The 20,477-nt window shown below is 41.1% G+C and overlaps 1 protein-coding gene across 1 annotated transcript in view; it reads right to left on the bottom strand.

Moving 5' to 3' along the window:
* slc4a4a (solute carrier family 4 member 4a) overlaps nt 1-20,477 on the bottom strand; it is a 229,100-nt gene that overhangs the window by 174,529 nt on the left and 34,094 nt on the right. The window contains 2 exon segments of the mRNA XM_034170791.1: nt 13,171-13,311; nt 13,314-13,346. Of these exon segments, the coding sequence (XP_034026682.1) occupies nt 13,171-13,311; nt 13,314-13,346 (174 nt within the window).

The raw sequence follows: 20,477 nt of genomic DNA, 5'->3' as shown, positions 1-20,477 counted from the left end.
CTTACAATATAGAGTGCCTTGGGGCAACTGTTTGTTGTGATTTGGCGCTATATAAAAAAAAAGTTGATTGATTGATTGATAGGGAAATGTACAGACCGGAAGAGCGCTTGTGGGTGTCACATTCGTTTGTCCAGTTAGGATCTTAGGTCCCAGTCACACGGCACACGGCGATCGTTGAATGAAGGGAAAAGTCACAAAGTCACAAATTGTCAAGAAAAAGTGGACAAATGAGCCGCCACTTCTCCCATCACCGAAAAGCCTGCGAGTCCAGAGCGCATAAAAGAATGAAACAAAACCGAAACTAACAACAGAAAAACAAAGTGAACGGCGACCTTGACGCTTCTGAACAAAATCAAAACGAAACATTCGGGAAGACGTGACTTAACAGGGGGCATCAGACCAAGCGTCAGCCTGTGATCATTTCTGCAGCCAGCCTGTGCTCTCCACAGTATCTGCAGGTGTAAGATCTGGTTGTCTTGGCAACAGGTTTGTCATCACAACACTGTGTGTGCACACGCATGTCCCAGCCACGGACAGGTGGAACATGCATGTGCGCACAGCCACAAACAACTGTGCACCACAAATGGCTGTGCACCACAGATGGCTGGAACATGAATAAATAGTTACAGTAGTTGATAAAACGTTCTTGCCGCTAGTGTTTCTGTATGAATGCGTTGGTTTTTGTCCCACACATGGACGAGTCACGTTCAGCTCATCTGAGCTTTAATTATTGATCCGTTCAGATATCATCAATGTTCATACAAGACATCAGACTTGGGAGGTTGGATGAAGTTGGATGACAACCAAATGCAACACTGATGGTACGGTAACTACGCAAATGATGAGTAATCGTCAAGACAGAAAGCAAAACGGAATACGGACGAATTGAGGTTGAAAATTCTGACGAAGCACCAGCTACAAGAATGAAGCTGGACGATGGTTAAACGATGTCTCCGAAAGTCAACGTTAAGTCCAGATTTCTTGTTTTGTTTTGGCTTCGGTGTCCTTCATTAGTGCCGTGTGACCGGGGCTTTACCTTGTCTGCTGTGTTTCCCTTACCTGCTGTGTGTTCTGCTTGTTTGTGCATCTAGTCTGGGCATGGCTGACCTTCAACAGCTCACAGCTGGAATTAATTCTCCACTCCTGAGCAGTTTAAAGGACTGCTCCTTACATCTGTGTCACTGTAACAACAAAAGCTTTGACCAATAATGTCATCAAAACAAGTAACCAGAAGGCCCCACTCACCCCCAGTCCCTGCCGCGTGCACCTGACGAAACAAGAAGATTTCAACCCAGGCCACGGAGGACAGCCGGGCTCCCCAGTGAGAATAAAGCAGATAACACTGTCAGAGTTGTAGGTCTACAACCTTTCCTCTTCTAACAGGCAAATAAGAGCAGTACACAATTTTGGAAAGTAAGATCTATCACAAAGAAAGTGAGAATTTTTCCACAGTCACAGTCTGTAGGGATGGGTATTGATAAGATTTTATCAATATCAATGCCATTATTGTTTCAGCTTATTAATACCTCTTGTGAATTTTCTGTATACTAAAAGTAGGCTTTACAGGTTTTCTATGTCAACAACATTTTATGGATCCTTAAAGTAAATAAATAAGAAATTGGTCACTGGATCCTTGATCTCTGAACAGAAATAAAAATTAATAAATTTGTACATGGTCAGTGGATCTTTGATGGACATGATGGATCGTTGATCTCTAGTCATAAATAGAAATAAACAAAATCTGCAGCTTTTGTCAAAAGCTTTCCTTTCAGATATTGAGACAAATGTAACTCCATAGACTCTGAGCTGAGCTCTTGCAGCCAGCTGTGCTGAACATCAGGATGTAATTCATAAAGAGGATGTCTCATTTTGGGAGAAAAAAACCCGGTTTTGGTTGGTTGTCATTTGTTGTCTGTATTATAACTTTTGGAAAGAGGGGTCATTGATTTAAAACGGTGATTTGCTTTGAAGTTATTATTCCAACCGGACTCTATCTTTCTAACTTTACGCTGCAGAGAGCCACACAGCGTTTGGCAGCCCAGTCTCACATTTTGTTTTGTTTTTTTCGTGCTCCCATCATGAAATGAGTCAAATTTTTGTGACGGGTTTTTTTAAACTCACTATTACGAACCCTACTCCTCCCCCAACCCTAACCATAACCACCCCAACCCCTCCCCCCCCTTAACTTTTAATTTCGTGCAGCCATCACGGAATGAATTAGAATGAATCTGTGCTGCCGTGACAAAAATGCGGCGCTTTTTGTCACAATATCACAAACCAATAGATTAATGTATATTTTGTGCTGCTGAATCACGACTTGCTGTGAGACCAGGTTGCGTTTGGAGCTGTGCAAACTGAACCAAGGACGATGATCGTTTCTTGCCCGCAACAAGACAAGAGTCCCAGTTCATCTGTGAATCCAGTCAAAGGTGACTTACAATTGACATCTTTAAATGGCTTTGAAAGGGGTTAATGAAGAAATTGCGGACCTGCCGCTTTTGAAAAGTAGCGAAGCAGAGAACCAATGAAGCAGCAGGTTGAAGTGCTGCTTCGTTGCTTCAAGCAGAGAAGCTGCAGAAGCAGTTGATTCAGCGGGTCTGCAATCAATGTAGAGAAATGATCATTTTCCCGATAAACACCCTCGAAAAAACAGCTGCTCTGGCATAATGTGAACTGAAGGACATATAAGGGAACTGTTAAGCAAAAAGGCTATTGATCTCGGTGTATTGAATAATTTCTTAATGATTCTTGAAAAGGACCGCTTTCGATGCCCAGCCCTCGTCACGTGATTGTTGAAAATTGCTGAAGCGAACCACCTGAATAGCACACCTCCCTATTCCCAAAAGTATCTAATTTAACCCCAATAAACTCAACCCAACTTTAAGGGCCCTCTTCACACATCATATGAATGTGGTCAAATTGTGCATAAATTGTGCATGAAGCAAGAATTGTATGCAATACGTGTAAAACTGTAACTGCCTCCAACACCTCGTACACCTGTTGCTACAACCCCAATTCCAATGAAGTTGGGATGTTGTGTAAAATGTAAATAAAAACAGAATACAATGATTTGCAAATCTTCTTCAACCTATATTCAATTGAATACACCACAAAGACAAAATATTTAATGTTCAAACTGATAACCTTATTGTTTTTGTGCAAATATTTGCTCATTTGAAATGGTTGCCTGCAACACGTTCAAAAAAGTTGGACAGTGGTAGTTTACCACTGTGTTACATCACCTTTCCTTCTAACAACATTCAATAAGCATTTGGGAACTGAGGACACTATTTGTTGAAGCTCTGTAGGGGAATTCTTTCCCATTCTCGCTTGATGTACGACTTCAGTTGTTCAACAGTCCCAGGGTCTCCGTTGTCGTATTTTGCGCTTATAAAATGTGTGAGAAATGTGTGGCATAATACGCCACACATTCTCAATGGGCAACAGGTCTGTACTGCAGTACCCGCACTCTTTTACTACAAAGCCACACTGTTGTAACACTGCAGAATGTGGCTTGGCACTGTCTTGCTGAAATAAGCAGGGACATCCCTGAAAAAGACATTGCTTGGATGGTAGCATGTGTTGCTCCAAAACCTGGATGTACCTTTCAGCAGTGATGGTGACATCACAGATGTGTAAGTTGCCCAATGTCATGGTCACTAACACAGCCCCATACCATCACAGATGCTGGCTTTGAACTTTGTGCTGGTAACATCTGGATGGTCCTTTTTCCTCATTTGTCCGAGGACATGACGTCCATGATTTCCAAAAACATCTGAAATGTGGACTCATCAGACCACAGCACACGTTTCCACTTTGCATCTGTCCATTTCAAATGAGCTCGGGCCCGAGACGACGGCAGCATTTCTGGATGTTGGAATGTGTGGGTTTTGCTTGCATGAGTTTTAACTTGCACTTGTAGATGTAGCGACAAACTGTGTTAACTGACAATGATTTTATGAAATGTTCCTGAGCCCACGCGGTAACATCCTTTACACAATGATGTCGGTTTTTAATGCAGTGCTGCCTGAGGGATCGATCGATCGATCACGGGCATTCAGTGTTAGTTTTCGGCCTTGCTACTTACGTGTAGAAAGTTCTCCAGATTCTCTGAATCTTCTGATTATATTATGGACTGTGGATGATGGAATCCCTAAATTCCTTGCAATTGAACCTTGAGAAACATTGTTCTTAAAGTGTTGGACTATTTTTTTTTCACGCACTTGTTCACAAAGTGGTGAGCCTCGCTCCATCTTTGCTTAAGAACGGCCTGAGCCTTTTGGGGATGCTCTTTTTATACCCAATCATGACACTCACCTGTTTCCAATTAATCTGTTCACCTGTGGAATGTTCCAAACAGGTGTTCTTTGAGCATTCATCAACTTTCCCAGTCTTTTGCCACTGTCCCAACTTTTTTTAAACATGTTGCAGGCATCCATTTCAAAATGAGCAAATATTTGCACAAAAACAATAAAGTTTATCAGTTTGAACATTAAATATCTTGTCTTTGTGGTTGCACCAGTGGCAACTATTTGTGCACACCAGCGGCTGAAAGACAGAGTGCGCCCTGTGAGAGCCCATCGAACCCTCTCGTGGCAGGTGTTGGCCAAATCCAGGTTACACACACAAACATCTAACACCGCTGGTTGGCACTTAGAAAGTGTGGCCATTCTCACTGTTAGCATGAAAACAGTCGCAGCAGACGATCACTTTCGAGCTGGAAGTGACATTTGTCTAAGTGCCACCCATGACTGTGGAGTTGCAAAGCAACACACATGGTGCATATGGCTTGCACGTGTGCACACATGTCGCGCCCACTCCCCCCAACACATATGGCACGTCGAGGGGGTGGGGGAGCACACGTGCATAAAATGCATATATGTATGTACAAATCCGATCACATGGGGGCTGGACAGCAAGGTCTGATCGCATACAGCATGGGGAGGTGTCTGTTAGCTGATCGCAGCACACTGACAGCTGGATGACAGTTCAGTGCACACATTACAAACACAGAAACCAGTGCTGCTATTGTAATCTGTGCTCCTGGGATGTCCCGGCTGGACAAACACGTACCGTGTTTTGAAGGACATGAACTTACAACATTCCTCCATGAGGTGCGTGGCTCTGCCTGCCGTCCTCACGTGGAAATACATAAAAACATATATCGCTTTTGTGACGGGCTGGAGAGCGCGCACATTGACAGACGGTTCCAGCTGGAATGTACCGTCAATTCATGTGGATCTGAATCAGGCGATCTGAATGTCACGTCTGTCTAACAGGACACACGTGTGCACCACAGGACTATATGACAACAGTGCGACAAATACGCCACTTTCAGTCACGTATCAGCAGAAATACGTCGTAACAAACGCCATTTGTCAGTTTATCACAGTGCTTTTTTCTCTTTTAAAAAAAATATGTTATGTTTGTTGATTTTAGCCATTTCACAATCCTGTTATAAGACAGTGATTGTAGCGCAGTAGTAAAGTTTCCGTCTGGTAATCAAAGCTTGAATTCAATTTCAATTTCAATTGATTTTTCCTTTATATAGCACAAAATCACAACAAGTTGCCTCAAGGCGCTTCACACAGGTAAGGTCTAACCTTACCAACCCCCAGAGCAAGAGTGGTAAGGAAAAACTCCCTCTGAGGAAGAAACCTAAAGCAGACCAGACTCAAAGGGGTGACCCTCTGCCTGGGCCATGCTACAAACATAAATTACAGAAGCAATTCACAGAACAATTCACGGATGAATATACAAGAATTGCTGTTGGTGCACAGGACAGGAGGATCGCCAACACAAACACAACTCCCATCTCTGGATGGAGCTGCACCTTAGAGAGAGAAAAAAACCGAATCAGGCATCAGAAAGACAAAAATACTGTATAATTTTCCAGCATTAATCAACAAGAAAAACAGAAGACAATACTAAGGTGATCGCCAGCCGCCAGCCCTAAGCTTCACTAAAAGACCCCGAATTAGGTGAAGTTGAGGCCGCGGCCGACTCCAATTACTAATAACATGAATTAAAAGAGTAAAAAGCGTAAACAAACTGTACCAGTATGCTAGCCATATGAAAGGGAAAATAAGTGCGTCTTAAGTCTGGACTTGAAGTCCTCCATAGATCTGACTGTTTTATTGATGCAGGGAGACCATTCCTCAGAACAGGGGCACGATAAGAGAAAGCTATGTGACCCACAGACTTCTTATTCACCCTAGGGACACACAAGTAGTCCTGCACCTGAGAACGTAAGCCTGGCGGTACGTAAGGTTTAATTAGGTCAGCTAGGTAGGGAGGTGCCCAGTCCATGAATAATTTTATAGGTTAGTAGCAGAACCTTAAAATCTGGTCTCACTGGGACAGGACGGGTGTAATGTGGTTAAACTTTCTGCTTCGTGTCAAAAGTCTGGCTGCAGCATTTTGAACCAATTGAGAGCCCTAATGTTAGATGCGGTAAACCAGAAAATAGAACATTGCAGTAGTCCAGTCTAGAAGAGATAAACACATGGATCAGGGGTCTCAGCATCAGAAACAGACAAGGATGGGACAATCTTCACTATATTTCTCAGGTGGAAGAAAGCAGTCCTAGTAATATTTCTAATATGGAGGCCAAAGGACAACGAAGGATCAAAAATTACCCCAAGGTTCCTCACTTTGTCAGTGTGATGTATGAGACACGAGCCTGGTCAAATTGATGCCGATGTCTCACTGGACCAAGAACGATCATTTCCGTCTTTCAGAGTTAAAAGTAGGAAGTTTCTAGACATCCAACTTCTCACTGCTGCAAGCAATCTTCTACGGATTTTATGTGAACGAGATACCAGCAGTTATCGGCATATATAACTGAGTATCATCTGCGTAGCAGTGAAAGGTAATCCCAAAACGCCGCAATATGTGCCCAAGGGGGGCTATATAAAGGGAGAAAAGCAGGGGGCCAAAGACAGACCCCTGAGGAACCCCAAATTTCATGTCACTAAGTTAGAGGTAGTGTTACTATACAAAACACAGTGAGAACGACTGGTCAAGTATGACGTCAGCCATGCAAGGGCACTCCCAGTAATCCCAAAATGATTTCCAGCCTATCAAGTAGAATATGATGATCCACTCTATCAAATGCAGCACTGAGATCTAACAGCAGCAGAACCGTAGTGGTGTCCAGTCCATTGTAAGCAGAAGATCATTCACCCACTTTAGTGAGAGCCGTCTCTGTGGAATGATATTTTCTAAAAGCAGACTGCAGTGGCTCAAAACATTTATTCCTCAGTAGATAGTCTACGAGCTGTCGTGACACCACTTTTCCAGAATTTTAGAGCAAAATGATAGATTGATATCGGCTGATAGTTTTTCAATACACTAGGGTCAAGATTAGGTTTCTTAAATAATGGTATAATCACTGCACATTTGAAACATTTAGGAACAGATCCAGAAGTTAAAGAAAGATTATCATTTTCCCAGCAAAATCGGCACAAGAGTGGGCCACAGGTCCTTAAACAGTTTTGTTGGTATAGGATCAAATAAACAGGTTGTGCTTTTGTTGACGTTACGAGTTTCGTCAACATGCCTAGAGAGATACTATCAAATTCTGTAAATCTAGGTAATACCTCAGTAGTGGCGCCCACCTCAATAGCAAGGTGTAGTGGCTGGGTTTAAGGCATGCTGGGATATGTTCACCCTAATGTCATCTATTTTCTTCTCAAAGTAATCTAGGAAATCTTGTGCTGTAAAAGGAGAGCGAGCTACAGGTGGTTGTCCGTGAATAAGTGTTGCCACCATGTGAAACAAGAACTTGAGTTATGCTGTTTTGTTGATCAATCAGAGTAATAGGTCCGCTTTGTAGCCAATAATGCATGCTTATAGTCTAAGATAGCATCACGCCACGCAAGGTGGAATACTTCTAATTTTGATCGACGCCATTTCCGTTCTAGACCTCTTGCTTTATGCTTGAAGTCACGCAGGTAATCATTGAACCAAGGTGACTGCGATTTGGGGGAGCGCGGTTTCAACACAGGTGGTGCAATCATGTCGAGTGTCGTTTTGAGCACTGACTTTAAACTATCCACAAGTCTGTCTACTGACTGGATATTTGTCAAAAATGAGGCTAAGACATCAGGCAGTCTAGCTTCTAGTTCAGTCTAGTTGAGGAGTTATGTATCGCTACAGTGATAAATAAGGTTGCTGTTCCACTAAACACGGGCAGCAAAACTGTAACTTAATAAGTGAGTGATCAGAGACCACTGATGTAAGAGGCATGATGTCAATATTCGTGACAGCAATACCACATGTGAGAACCAGATCCAGGGTATTTCCACTAATGTGCGTCGAATCCCGAATGCATTGCCGAAATCCTAATGCATCCACAATTTCCATAATGATTTGCAGAGGGGATCAGAAGGCTTATTTATATGAATGCTAAAGTCACCAATGATCAAAATGTTATCTGCACTAGTTGGACAAGTTAGAGATGAACACACCCAAATTCATCTAAGAATTCAGAATATGGGCCAGGAGGCCTATATACAGTGACAGAGTAATACGGACTGATTTTTATTCTTCTGACCTTGGCAATGTGTAATATCCTGAGCGGAGCGGAGAATCAGATGCTCAAACAAGTTATATTTGTGACCCCCAACAGCTAATAAGCTAAACCTAGATTTATAATAAGAGCAACACCCCGCCTGCTTCGCATCACGAGGGACGTGACTAAATGTATATGCTGGTGGGCAGGCTTCATTTAAGGGGAGGACAGCTGTAGGTTTAAGCCAGGTTTCACATAACCCAATCATATCTAAGTGATGATCAATAATTAAATCATTAATCAATAATGATTTTGAGGACAGTGATCCTATGTTAATGAGACCCAGTCTAAGGACCTCAGTGGGGTTGACAGTTGAACTGTTTGGGTTTAGGGGTGGGTTCAGAGTAGCATATATAAGATGCCCTAGAAGTAGGTTTAGGTTTGAGACATTCCACGCGCGTTGTAGTTAGCAGACACAAAATCTTTGCTATTACTGGAACAACCACTGGGCCATCCTCAATTTCAACATGATGCCAATATAGTAATGGGTATTAAGTTTGGCAAAGCATATCCCTCTATGATTTTATGGAGACGTTTATGGGAGCAGGCCACAGTCTCAACTTGTTGAATTTCCCTCCCTGGCAGATAAACTGCACTATCACCATTGTGGATTTTCTGCATTAATTTCCCCGCTAAGCTAATGGATTCCACTCCACATTTGTCATAAGCTTGCAGGGTCTCTAATCACCTGCTCTGTGGCCTGCTGTAGATTCCTATTGTTACCCTCCCTGTAGAGCTCTATCTATGTTTGCAGACAAGATGGCGGCGCCTTCCCCAGTAGGGTGGAGGCCGTCCGGCATCAGCAGGCCACGGCAGCCCCAGAATGAAAGCCAGTTATCAATAAAGCTAAAACCTTGCTGTTGACAAAACTGCGCCAGCCATCTATTTAATGATGTCAGCCTGCTAAACACCTCATCAGTACCCCAGGAGGGGAGGTGACCAGAGACTATTAATCAATGCTGACACATCTTTCTGGCAAGGTCACAAGTCCTCTCTATGTCCATTTTTGTGACCTCTGAGTGCTTCATCCTGATATCATTGGTGCCGACGTGAATAAACTATGCGACTACTATCTCATGTCATGTTCCTTTGTCTGTCTTCCCCTTCTGCAGCGTCAGCACCCTAAGATGGGATGCAATGTCGGGAGCTCTGGCCCCAGGAATACATTAAAATCAGCCGGCGTCTGTAACCTGACTTTGCGGGTGATAGAATCCCCTATCGCTAAAGTCCGGTGTTTTCAGGCTGGAGATAGGAGAAGTCATTTGTGGGCTCAGAGAATTCACATCAGGTAAATCCAAGGGGGATAACCGATTCACAGTTTGCAGTGGCAAGTGTGATTGGGGTGCCACAACCGGGCACCAAGCCCTACGGGGCTTCCTCCGCCTCGCCACAGTTCGAAAACCATCTTCCACAGCTGGCGTTTCTAGGCTGATGCTAATGGGCTCGCTAGCCGGCCCAGCACTAACCTCATCTGGAGTGCCCGTAACATCTAACTCCACTGCGCTAAGAAGCTGCTCTAACTTACGGACACGGCTCTCTAAGAGAGCCACCCTATCTTCCAACATCATGTAGGATTTATGGAGGGTGTAAAGTAGGTAAAGTAGTGTACTTTGTGCACTAGGAAATTCAAGAGTATAGCCAAGCAAGCACAAGCTAACCAATAATGGATAAGCTAGCCACTCTTAGGCTCACACAGATGCAATAAATGAATTAAGTTCACAGCAGATACACTAAAAGAGTAGCAGAAGTATTAGAAATGTAGGAACAATAAATATATATACCACTCCTAAGATTAACACAAGAGTAAAGTACTAAGCTAAGTTCACAACAGTTACACTAACAGTTAACTAACAGAAGTATATAAAAAAAACTAAATGAAAAAATGAAAACGAGGGTCTGAAGTCGCTAACGCAAGCTAACCACTAGTGAAAATGCTAGCCGCTCCTAAGATTTACACAGGAGTAAAATAATTACTTAAAATTCACAGCAGTTCAACTGAAAAACTAACAGAAGTATTAACAGGTAAAAAGAACCAGCTATAAAAATAATGAGGGGTGGGAAGGGAGGAGTCACCGTAGCTAGCGAAGCTAAATGCTAGCGAATGCTAACTGCTAGCAAATGCTAACTGCTAGCGAATTACAACAGGACTATAGTTAAATAACGTTCAGAGTAGATACAATTAATAACCAGAAGAGTGCTAAACAGAAATAAAAGAAACCTATACAACTGTGTGAAGTTCAGAATAGCGTCACAACAACAAACAATCCGTTGGAAACAAGTTGCCAGATCTGTGAGCCAGCTTGCAGGTTGAATCCTGTGAGTGGCATTTATTTTTTATTTAACCAGGGTTATTTATCAGCAGGGTTCTGTATTGCGTCCCTTTTATTTATATTTTTATCAACCTAGTGATATTCACTAATTATACAGCTGTTTTTTATTTATTCTTCTCCACATCAGCGGCACGATGTGGTGTACCACATCCCAGGTGCTCGCACTGTGGTCCTGCTTGCACGACACCGTCTCGTGGACGCGTGCCCATCGGCTCGATGTTTTCGTGGTTCATTATACGAGCTGTTCCGCCGTGATTCGCCCTGATTTTTACTTATTTGTACTATGTATGAAGGGGACCTTAGGGTTGGGTAGACAGCGGATTTACAAGCTCATTTCATTCTAATTTTTTTAATTCCCTGTACATCTCAACAGCAATCCAGAAATCTAATACAATAAAAAGAGAAAAACTAAACTAAACAAACCCGAGTCTGCAGAGCCTTTAATACTGTACCTGAACCACAGGAAATGACTGGATGGCCTACATGTATGAAAAACCTATAGACTTGTCTATAGGTCATGCACTTTTCTCATACACTGGCTGTGCAAAACTGGAGTCTTTTCAAAAGGCAAGACAAGCAATTTCAGGTCTGTCTGTTTGTTCGACCCAAGCCCTGACGTCCAGCCCTGTTAAATAAATTAAGCAAACATGGAAGTAAATCTTGCAGTTCCTTGAATGGCCACTTGAGGCTGACTCCAATAGTGAGTCACTCCCCACAGAGCCCATGTTAAAATCCCCAACTTTTGAGAAAAAATAAGCATGTTTTTGGCACTCACTCACTCACCTCCTGACTATTCCATTAATTTTCTACTTGCCCTGCTTGTCGTAGTGAAAATACCTGGATAGGTTTCCTCCAGGAACAAGACTCTCCTGAGCCTTCACATTGCAACCCAAGCAAATAATCTACTTCACCAGAAAATACTGAATATCACACTGCAGAAGCTAAACATTCATACCTATTTTATGATGCATTTCATATGATATTGGGTGCATATTCCTATGAATGTTTGATTATACTGAAGACACTTTCATTGACATTTTCCTTGGATCATAAATACTGAGACACAACTTGGTGGCAAAATTAATCTTGATAAAAAAAAATACAACAGTCTGTAAATGCTATAATAACGCCATAAATATTGATAGTAGTTAACATTTTAAAAAACACGTTGGTGATTAATTTTTGCAGAAAAGAATGTTTGGTAATTAAGACTAGAAAAAACAATTCTACTGGATGATCTCTACAACTTTAAACTCGCCATGTTTCTTATTTCATTCATTCTATATCTTTGATTTTTGAAACATCAACAGCATTGATGCAAGCTCACCCACATGAGCCAACAGCATTGCAGTGTTGCCAACATAGTTGCATTTTCCACAAATGGGGAACAACACTGTTGCTGGAAACCAAAGGAAGGTTTACATGTTTTGTCACCTTTGTCTTTTCTCTCTTACATATACATGTTGCGTTATGTTGACAAATAACTCAGTATTAACTTTGAGTCTGTGCCAGGTTTTGCAGGTGATACTCACAGCCCGTATTAAACTATAATATAAAATATGAATATGTGAATGTGAATGTTTCCAGTACAGAATAAGTGACAACAAACTGACAAACACAGGGATGCCAGGGGCCACCATCTCCAAATTCTGTACACTGCTCATAAAGTGTATTGGTGCCAAATTTGGTGCTTGTATCACCATCTGAAGGATTGTTTCAGTTAGCTGCTGCACTAAAAGTAAAATAGGAAAAGAAGATTCAGATTGTCCTGTTCCTCAGCTGTCTAAAACAATTAACACAGCATCGTTTATACGCTCACCTTCTGTCTGCTTCCAAACTTGGATTCTTACTGTGATCAAAGGATCAAAACTCGACATCTATAAAACTGAAATGTCTTGCTCTGTATACATTGTCTAAGTTGGTGGCAATGACCAGATGGGCCAGCAGTAATCTTTCCTCTGATTGGATTTAGGCCCTGAAGAAAATCCCCCCAACATCAATTGTAAAATCCAGGCGTATTTTGGTCCTCGTGCCACATCATGTGCCAGCAAGCCTGTGTAAAACCACATTTTGTGGCATTTGTAGTGGACAGTCTATTTACTAGGCTCGATTTAAGACATGTACCACTTTTCTTGGTGACAAAGTGGTTTCAGCAAATTTCATTGAGGAAGAGCTGACATGATGTGTTTTTTTTTCCTTGGAAAAACAACAGAAGACAGAAAAGATGAGCATGAGCCCGTACGGTGTCTGACCTTCAGGACTTACTGAGAGGTTTGAGGATGCTGTTGCTGGCCTCGTTGCTATGTTCTGTTTCTGACTTGTCAAAGGTGCTCTCCGTGAACTTCTCCTTCCTGCTCTTTTGATGGGTCATTCGCCGATGGTGACGCCTCCGTCGATGGTGGCTCTGGGCACATGCACGCCGATGTAAATGGTGTGGTGACCTGCAGAAAAATTAAAGGCAGATTAACGCCCATCTATTTTCTAAACCTGCTTATTCCAGCGTGGGGGGGGGGCATACTGGAGTCACTTTATTCAGAGAGCAGCAGCATGACGAGCTGAAAAAACAATGGTCTCGTGACTCCTGGTGCCATCTTGGGGCCAAAATAGCATTGGCTGTTAATCTATCTGCATGTAAATCCAACTATTTATTTATTTATTTGCTGACAATGCCGGGTTGCTGTGCATTTGGAAGCACAAACAGACACAGCAAGGGCTTCAAGATGTACAGATTCCCTTCGGATCTGAACAGAGAAAAATTTTGGAAATAAAGTCAGCCATGTGGGATGGAAGCAACTTCATCATCAAAGCTTTGAAAGGTAAATTATTATTCAGTCCCATGTAAAGTAAACTCACCTAAACCATCATCCTATAAACCCGATATTCACAGTCACCGGACAAAAAAGTCCCAATGTTTTTGTATTGTTTTCCATGTAATAAACACCGTATATGACATATTTTGTATAACGGATTTTCGCTCACATCGGATAAAATGTCTTGTCCAATCACAATATATTTCCATTAAGATCCCAGAGGAGTCTGGACGTGCACAGTAACAGAGGTACAAAATTACATTTCAACACTTGCCGATTTAAGGAAAGTGAGACCGGCGTCATTTCCGTGATTAAAGACCAGTCGTTTATTTTTTCACACCTTGCTCAGACTCAGACCCACAACCAGATGTGCACCTGTTAAATCAGACACAAAAGGCTATGATTTGACACTTTTCTGCTTTCACTCTTTCCTCCCATATTTTATAGTTTTTGCAGTGCGCATGCATTGCAGAAGCATAAATCAGGCTTTAAATTAATTAAATAAATCATCATAACTTGTAAATTTATGTAAATGTGATAGCTTAAATATTTTGATACTTATTTTTGAAAGCACCTGTACCTGGATGTGTTGTTATATGTGGTTAACTGATAAAAAAAAAAACCTTAAAAACATAAAAGGATCAATTGGCCCCAAAATGGCACCATGTTCTCAGTTGTCATTACTCTCTGTATAAAGGGACTCTAGCCTATCCAAGTAGTAATTTGGCAAGAGATGGGTTAGACCCTGGACAGCACACCAGTCTATTGCAGGGTTGACACAGAGATATTTTCACATAACACCTACGGTTAATTTAGAGTCACCAATTCACCTAAACTGTGTGCCTTTGGAAGTGGGAGGAAGCCGGAGCACCTGGAAAGAACCCACGCAAACATGGAGGGAACATGCAAACTGTACACAGAAAGGACCCTGCAGAAAGCGAATCCCGACCTTCTCACTGTGAGGCAACAATGCTAACCACTAATCTACTGTGTTGCCAGGCAGATTAACAGCAAATCGGAATTCCTGGATACTGTAAACATACAAGTTTATGGAGGAAAATGTTGGATTGGAACCCAATTATATGAAGATGTTTTCTATTTGTGATTTATTTTTCACAACAAAACCAGTGTTTGGAGATGTTGGTCATAGCGGAAGGTAGCAGGTAGCGGAATGAGGCAGTGTGAATGTGTGTGTGTGTGTGTGGGGGGGGGGGGGGGGGGGGGGGGGGGGGGTCGGAGCGGAGCAACATGTGTCAACAACATTTATGAGTATTAAAGTAAATAAATATGAAATTGGTCACTGGATCTTTGATCTCTGGATATAGATAGAAATAACAAAATCTGTAGTTTTTGTCAAAAGCATTTCCTTTCAGAATTAATGAGACAAATGTAACTCCATAGACCCTGAGCTGAGCTCTTGCAGCCGACTGCGCTGCATGTCAATATCAATGTATTTATAAGGAACAGAGGAGATCTCATTTTGGAAGGAAAAAACAGTTTTGGTCTGTTGTAGTTTGTTGTCTGTATTACAATGTTTGGAAAGAGGTGTTATTTGATTTAAAACGGCGATTCGCTTTGAAGCTATTAATTCTGACCAAAATATGCGCATCAGAGAGCCGCGCAGCATTTGGAGTTGTGCACTTAGTCCCACAAAACAGTAACGGTAATGATTCTCGTTTCTTTCCCACAACAAAATAAGAGTCCCAGTTAATGGCTTTAATCCGCACAAAGGTGACTCACAATTGACATCTTTAAATGGCTTTGAGAGGGGACAATGAAGAAATTGACCTGCCATTTCTGAAAAGTAGCGAAGCAGAGAACCAGTGAAGCAGCGGTTGGCAGCGCTGCTTCAAGCTTCAAGCAGAGCCACCGCAGAAGCAACGGGTCTGAAATCAATGTAGAGAAATGATAATTTTCCCGATAAACACCCTCAAACACAATGGCCGCTCCGGCATAATGTGAACCGAAGGACAGATAAGGGAATCATTAAGCAAAAAGGCTATTGACGTTGGTGTATTGAATCATTTCTAAACGATTCTTAAAAGGAACTGGTTTTCGATACCCATCCCTAGTCATTTGTCTACAGATTTATGCTAATGAAAGCTTGTTTCTAAATATTTTAACTCTCCATTTAACTAACTAATAGTAGGTAGCTCAAGCTAACATTTCCCTGACCTAATACTAGCTAACTGACAGCTTGCTAACGTTAGACAGCGCCCCCGTTTGTCATTGCATAAGTCACATGCTGGTTATAGTAATTACTAGGGTAAGCATACAATTTAGCCTACTTGAAGTTTCATCAAACCAGGCAGCGACAGCTTGAGATTCCGCCACTGAATGCTCCACTGTGACGGCATCTGCACCTTTCTGACATCTACGCTACACACATATTTTTTTGCTAGATGTAACTAAATCTGTCCCAGTTCCATTCAGTGGATAATGTTCACTATAACAATGACAACCTGAATTTGTTATTTCTTTGCAGAGAAAATCACAAAAAGCCCAAGTTTGACTGCAAACATCAAACTGTGCCTTTACTGATAGGTTATAGGCGATCATTGTGAACCTTTGTCTTTTGGAGCAGGTTGGGTATCGTGGAGCCAAACACTGCACACAGTCCAATCAGGAAGCAGCTGAACCCCTCAAAACAAAAGACAATGATCTCTATTGAAACACAACTGCATTCATTAGTCCTTTGTTCCACAGCACTTGGCATTTTGACAGCTCATGTGAATTCAGTAAAAATCCCTGGATAACATTTATTGGTAACACTTTACTTGAAGGTATCATCATAATAGTGACACAACACTGTCAGAACTTTTACATGACACAGTCATGAATGTAAGTAAGTAAGTATGAATGTGTCATAAACATTATGTCAATGTCATAAACGTTTATGAGTGCTGTCATTAAGTGTCATTCAGTTGTTGTAATGAGACGTTGAAATTTGGCATTAATCAAACTGACATGACCAGAAGTTGTCTTTGGCCTTTTTGGTCTTCGGTTGTATGGCAGCATGTCAACTTGTTATGACAGTGTCATGTCACTATTATGACAATACCTTCAAGTAAAGTGTCCCTATTTATTTTTATGAGCTTTTTATTTCACCACTTAGTGAGTGTGTTTTTGCAGTGTCAATTATTATTTTATTGTGAATTTTGCATTTGATACATTTTTCATAAATCACAATACTGTTGTTTCAAGGAGCCAGAGCATCAGTGATGCAGAGTTCATCGGGTTTGTTCTCTGAATTATTTCTCCACACTATGCAGTTAAAGAAAATGATTACATACTGAAAATAAATTCTTTACCAGTAGCTGTAAATTTTCTAAGAGACATTTTACTATTGCCACTACTGTATAAATAAATTTGAATGAAACCTGAGCTACCAATTAAAATGCTTACAGCAATGTGTTAACTCTCCTTTTGCTGGTAGTTGAGGTTTTATTACAAAATCTTTATGACCATGTGTAAAATTTGTTAAATGGTGTGTTATTTTGGTGAAATGTTTTCCACCCAGAAACCACACAATTTGGGAACATGCACTGTTTTGTGTGAATTTCACTATTTTCACCACCAAAAGTCAACTATTTTCCCAAATGTCAAAATTTTAAATTTCTGCAATGAATAATTGTGAACTCTACTTAGATGAAGCAAACAAAACCATCAGAATCAAAACACATCAAGAACTGAAGGAGAAGAAGCACTTGCTATGAATTGTGGCCAAATGACAACAGACACTTCGCCGTGGCATCAGCTCATCAGATCATTGGTGGGTCTGGATGAGCTAAAAACTGAAATGTTCTACTTTTTAAATTGAGTAACAAGGGACATGACAGTGGGGTTCTCTGGACTATTTGCTTGCTACAAAAGAAAATAAACCACAACAACAAATGAAACATCAACAATAATCGATATAAGCTCATTTTTTTTAAAACTATCCTTCAGATTATTTATCTATTCGCACACACACACACACACACCACCAGACCCAAGTACCACAGTGAAGTGATGTGAGGAGACAAATACAGTAAATAAAAAAGCAAACAGAGACAGAGAAAGAAGAACACTGACCTATGGCTGAAGTCAGAACCAGCAGCACCCACACCAGAATGTGGCTTTTGGATCAACAGAAGATGGAATTTGTCCAACGTATAAGTGACAACATGAAATCATTACATCAGACAGCCAGTATGTTCAGCTGCTGGCAGCATTTATCCACAAAAAAAAGACAGTTATGCAGTGTTGCCAGTCAGCTTCTCACTGCTGTTTACAGACTTATAGTAACTACTTAAATAGTTTTACTTATGTTTTTATGTCTAGTCTGCAGTGGTGGGCACAGTTCCGATAATCCGATAACCGATAATTATCGAAGATAATGTTTTCATTATTGAATTATCTTTTCAGATAACTTTGAAAACCATTATCGGACTAATTATCTTCCGATAAATTTTTGTCCGATAATTTTTAAACCGTTAACTTGGTAAACAAAGCTGAACAGCTACAAAGTCTTATAAAATTTAAAATCAGTTGAACCTGTTACATGTTTTGTAGTAGATGTGTAGCTCTACCCTCTGCAAAAAGAGGAGAGCTGATTCTAGAAGAAACCGCTCTATCCTCTGCAGGCAAAGGAGAACTGGTCACAAAAAAATAATAATAATTTCTTTTAACCCCATACTGACACGACGGCAATATCACCCAAGTCATCCAGAGGCATACATTTTTAACCTTTGGTTCAAATTTTAACCAAAGTAATTTCGGACAAGTTATTTAAATTAACGTCATGTCTGAAGTTTTATAAAGTGAAAATATCAGATATATGTTTTAGTTTTAAAGTAATGCGCAAATTTTTAAGGTTTTAGTGTGGACATGCTGTGTCCAGGTGCATTATGGGTGTAGGATAATCTCAGTATGTTCACGACATGAAAAATGCATTTGAGACACTCTGATCAGACTCCACGGACAACAGCATTAAACTCTAGTGCCTAAACTCTTGTGAATATATTCTCTGGGTTTATAGACGTTATTGTGTTTGCGTTTATTAAATTCCACGCATCTTAAACATAGCAGAGTAGCAGCAGACACAGATTATCTGGAATTCTGTTTTGGCAAATCTCTACTGCCATCTACTGGTGAGTAGTGTTCATGGCAGTATTCAAACTGAAGCCGGGCTGATATTTTCAATCACTGTACTCGGTTCCAGCTCAAACTGTACCACAGAACCGCACGGTCTAAAAGTTCAGAGCGCATTTTTTTTTAACATTGTATGTTCAAAAACCACACGTCGGACTCGTGTTCCCAGAAGCAAAACATAAACAGAAGCTTTTTTTCAAACTTAATTTACAAAAAGTCTCGATGGGAGACATCAAAGTTTAAAAAAGAAACAAACAAAAAAAACATTACAAGACAGGTCTGCGATGTTTGCACAAGCACAGTGCGAGAGGTGGTCGTGAGATGTTAAACGCAGCTCGTTACTCCATGTATACTAAAGGATGCAGGACGCGCAATTAACCTGAAACTTGGTGCGATCCAAAAAATTCTTGCACCAATGAAAAATCAACTGAAAAAGAGCCAAAACTTGCACTGGCACCAGTAGATCATGGCAGTGATCTATTTATTTTTACACCGGTTATATCAGATGGTTGTCTAATTACAACTTGGCTTTTTTTTTTTTTTTTTTTTGAAAATGCCTTTTTTGGCATATTTTATAAAAGCATATTTATCTGTAAACACCAACACTTGACACACCTCACATTAACGTGTTGGTTTACATAACCAATCAGTGTTAGCGGAGGCACATTTTACCCAGAATGCCATCTGTCTGTGTTTGTTACAAAACTTCAGAATTAGTGTATTATTCAACATTAAAAGATATATGCTATATCTTAACTTTGCACAACTGACAGAATTGACATTAATGGAGTTATTCTATCAGTATTCATTTTATTTACACCAAACCATAAGTCAGCATTGCTTTATTTTCCAAGACCTCGGCCTGATGGCAGCATTGTGACTGAGTAGAGAGTTGAGCTTTGTAGCTCCTCTCGGCTGCGTTTGTGCTGGAAGCCATGTAGTAAACTGGAGCTTCCAGCAGGGGGCAGGACACTCAAAGACAGAAGCACTGACTCATTGTTTGGGTCTGTGGTCGCCTTTGATGGTTTCAGAAGCGATCGTGGTGTTAAACTCAAAATCAATTTGTTAGTAGTTGCAAGTGTACCGGAGACAATACTGGAATTTATCAGTTATCTGTAACTTCCGATACTTTTTTGGGTGGTTTCTCGTTTTAACTTTATCAAAGATAACTTTTCAGTTATCTGATTATCTGTTATCGAAGTTAATTTTTTTGGTTATCTGTGCCCACCGCTGCTAGTCTGGTAGACATGTTAATGGGCAGATGGGCTACTGAGTATGAGGACAATGACAACTGCACTTGCAGCCATGAGGGTCCTGTCACACAGAGCAAGAGTCAAGCCGACCCAGGCGGAATGTCAAAAAAGCCAGAATTTGTGCCAGATCTGGGAGGGAATAAGAACTGCGGCAGACATAAGCCCCCAAATAGGGTACAAATGTAGGTGTAACACATTAGGATAACCTAGGCAGCTGTCAGAATGCAGTCAGAATATGACGAATGCACTTTACATTGTTGTACAAGTGAGCTCCGATTGTGGGTCGAGGAAAATTAATCCATCAGCACTCAAGGTGCACTCGTGGTGCGTTCAGGCACAGTCGGGACATTCAGCCAGGATCAAAAATGGCAGATCA

The sequence above is a fragment of the Thalassophryne amazonica genome, chromosome 5 (genome assembly GCF_902500255.1).
Source record: "Thalassophryne amazonica chromosome 5, fThaAma1.1, whole genome shotgun sequence".
NCBI classification, from domain to species: domain Eukaryota; kingdom Metazoa; phylum Chordata; class Actinopteri; order Batrachoidiformes; family Batrachoididae; genus Thalassophryne; species Thalassophryne amazonica.
The sequence above is the reverse complement of the archived record's forward strand: the minus strand, read 5'-3'. Positions and strand labels throughout refer to the sequence as shown.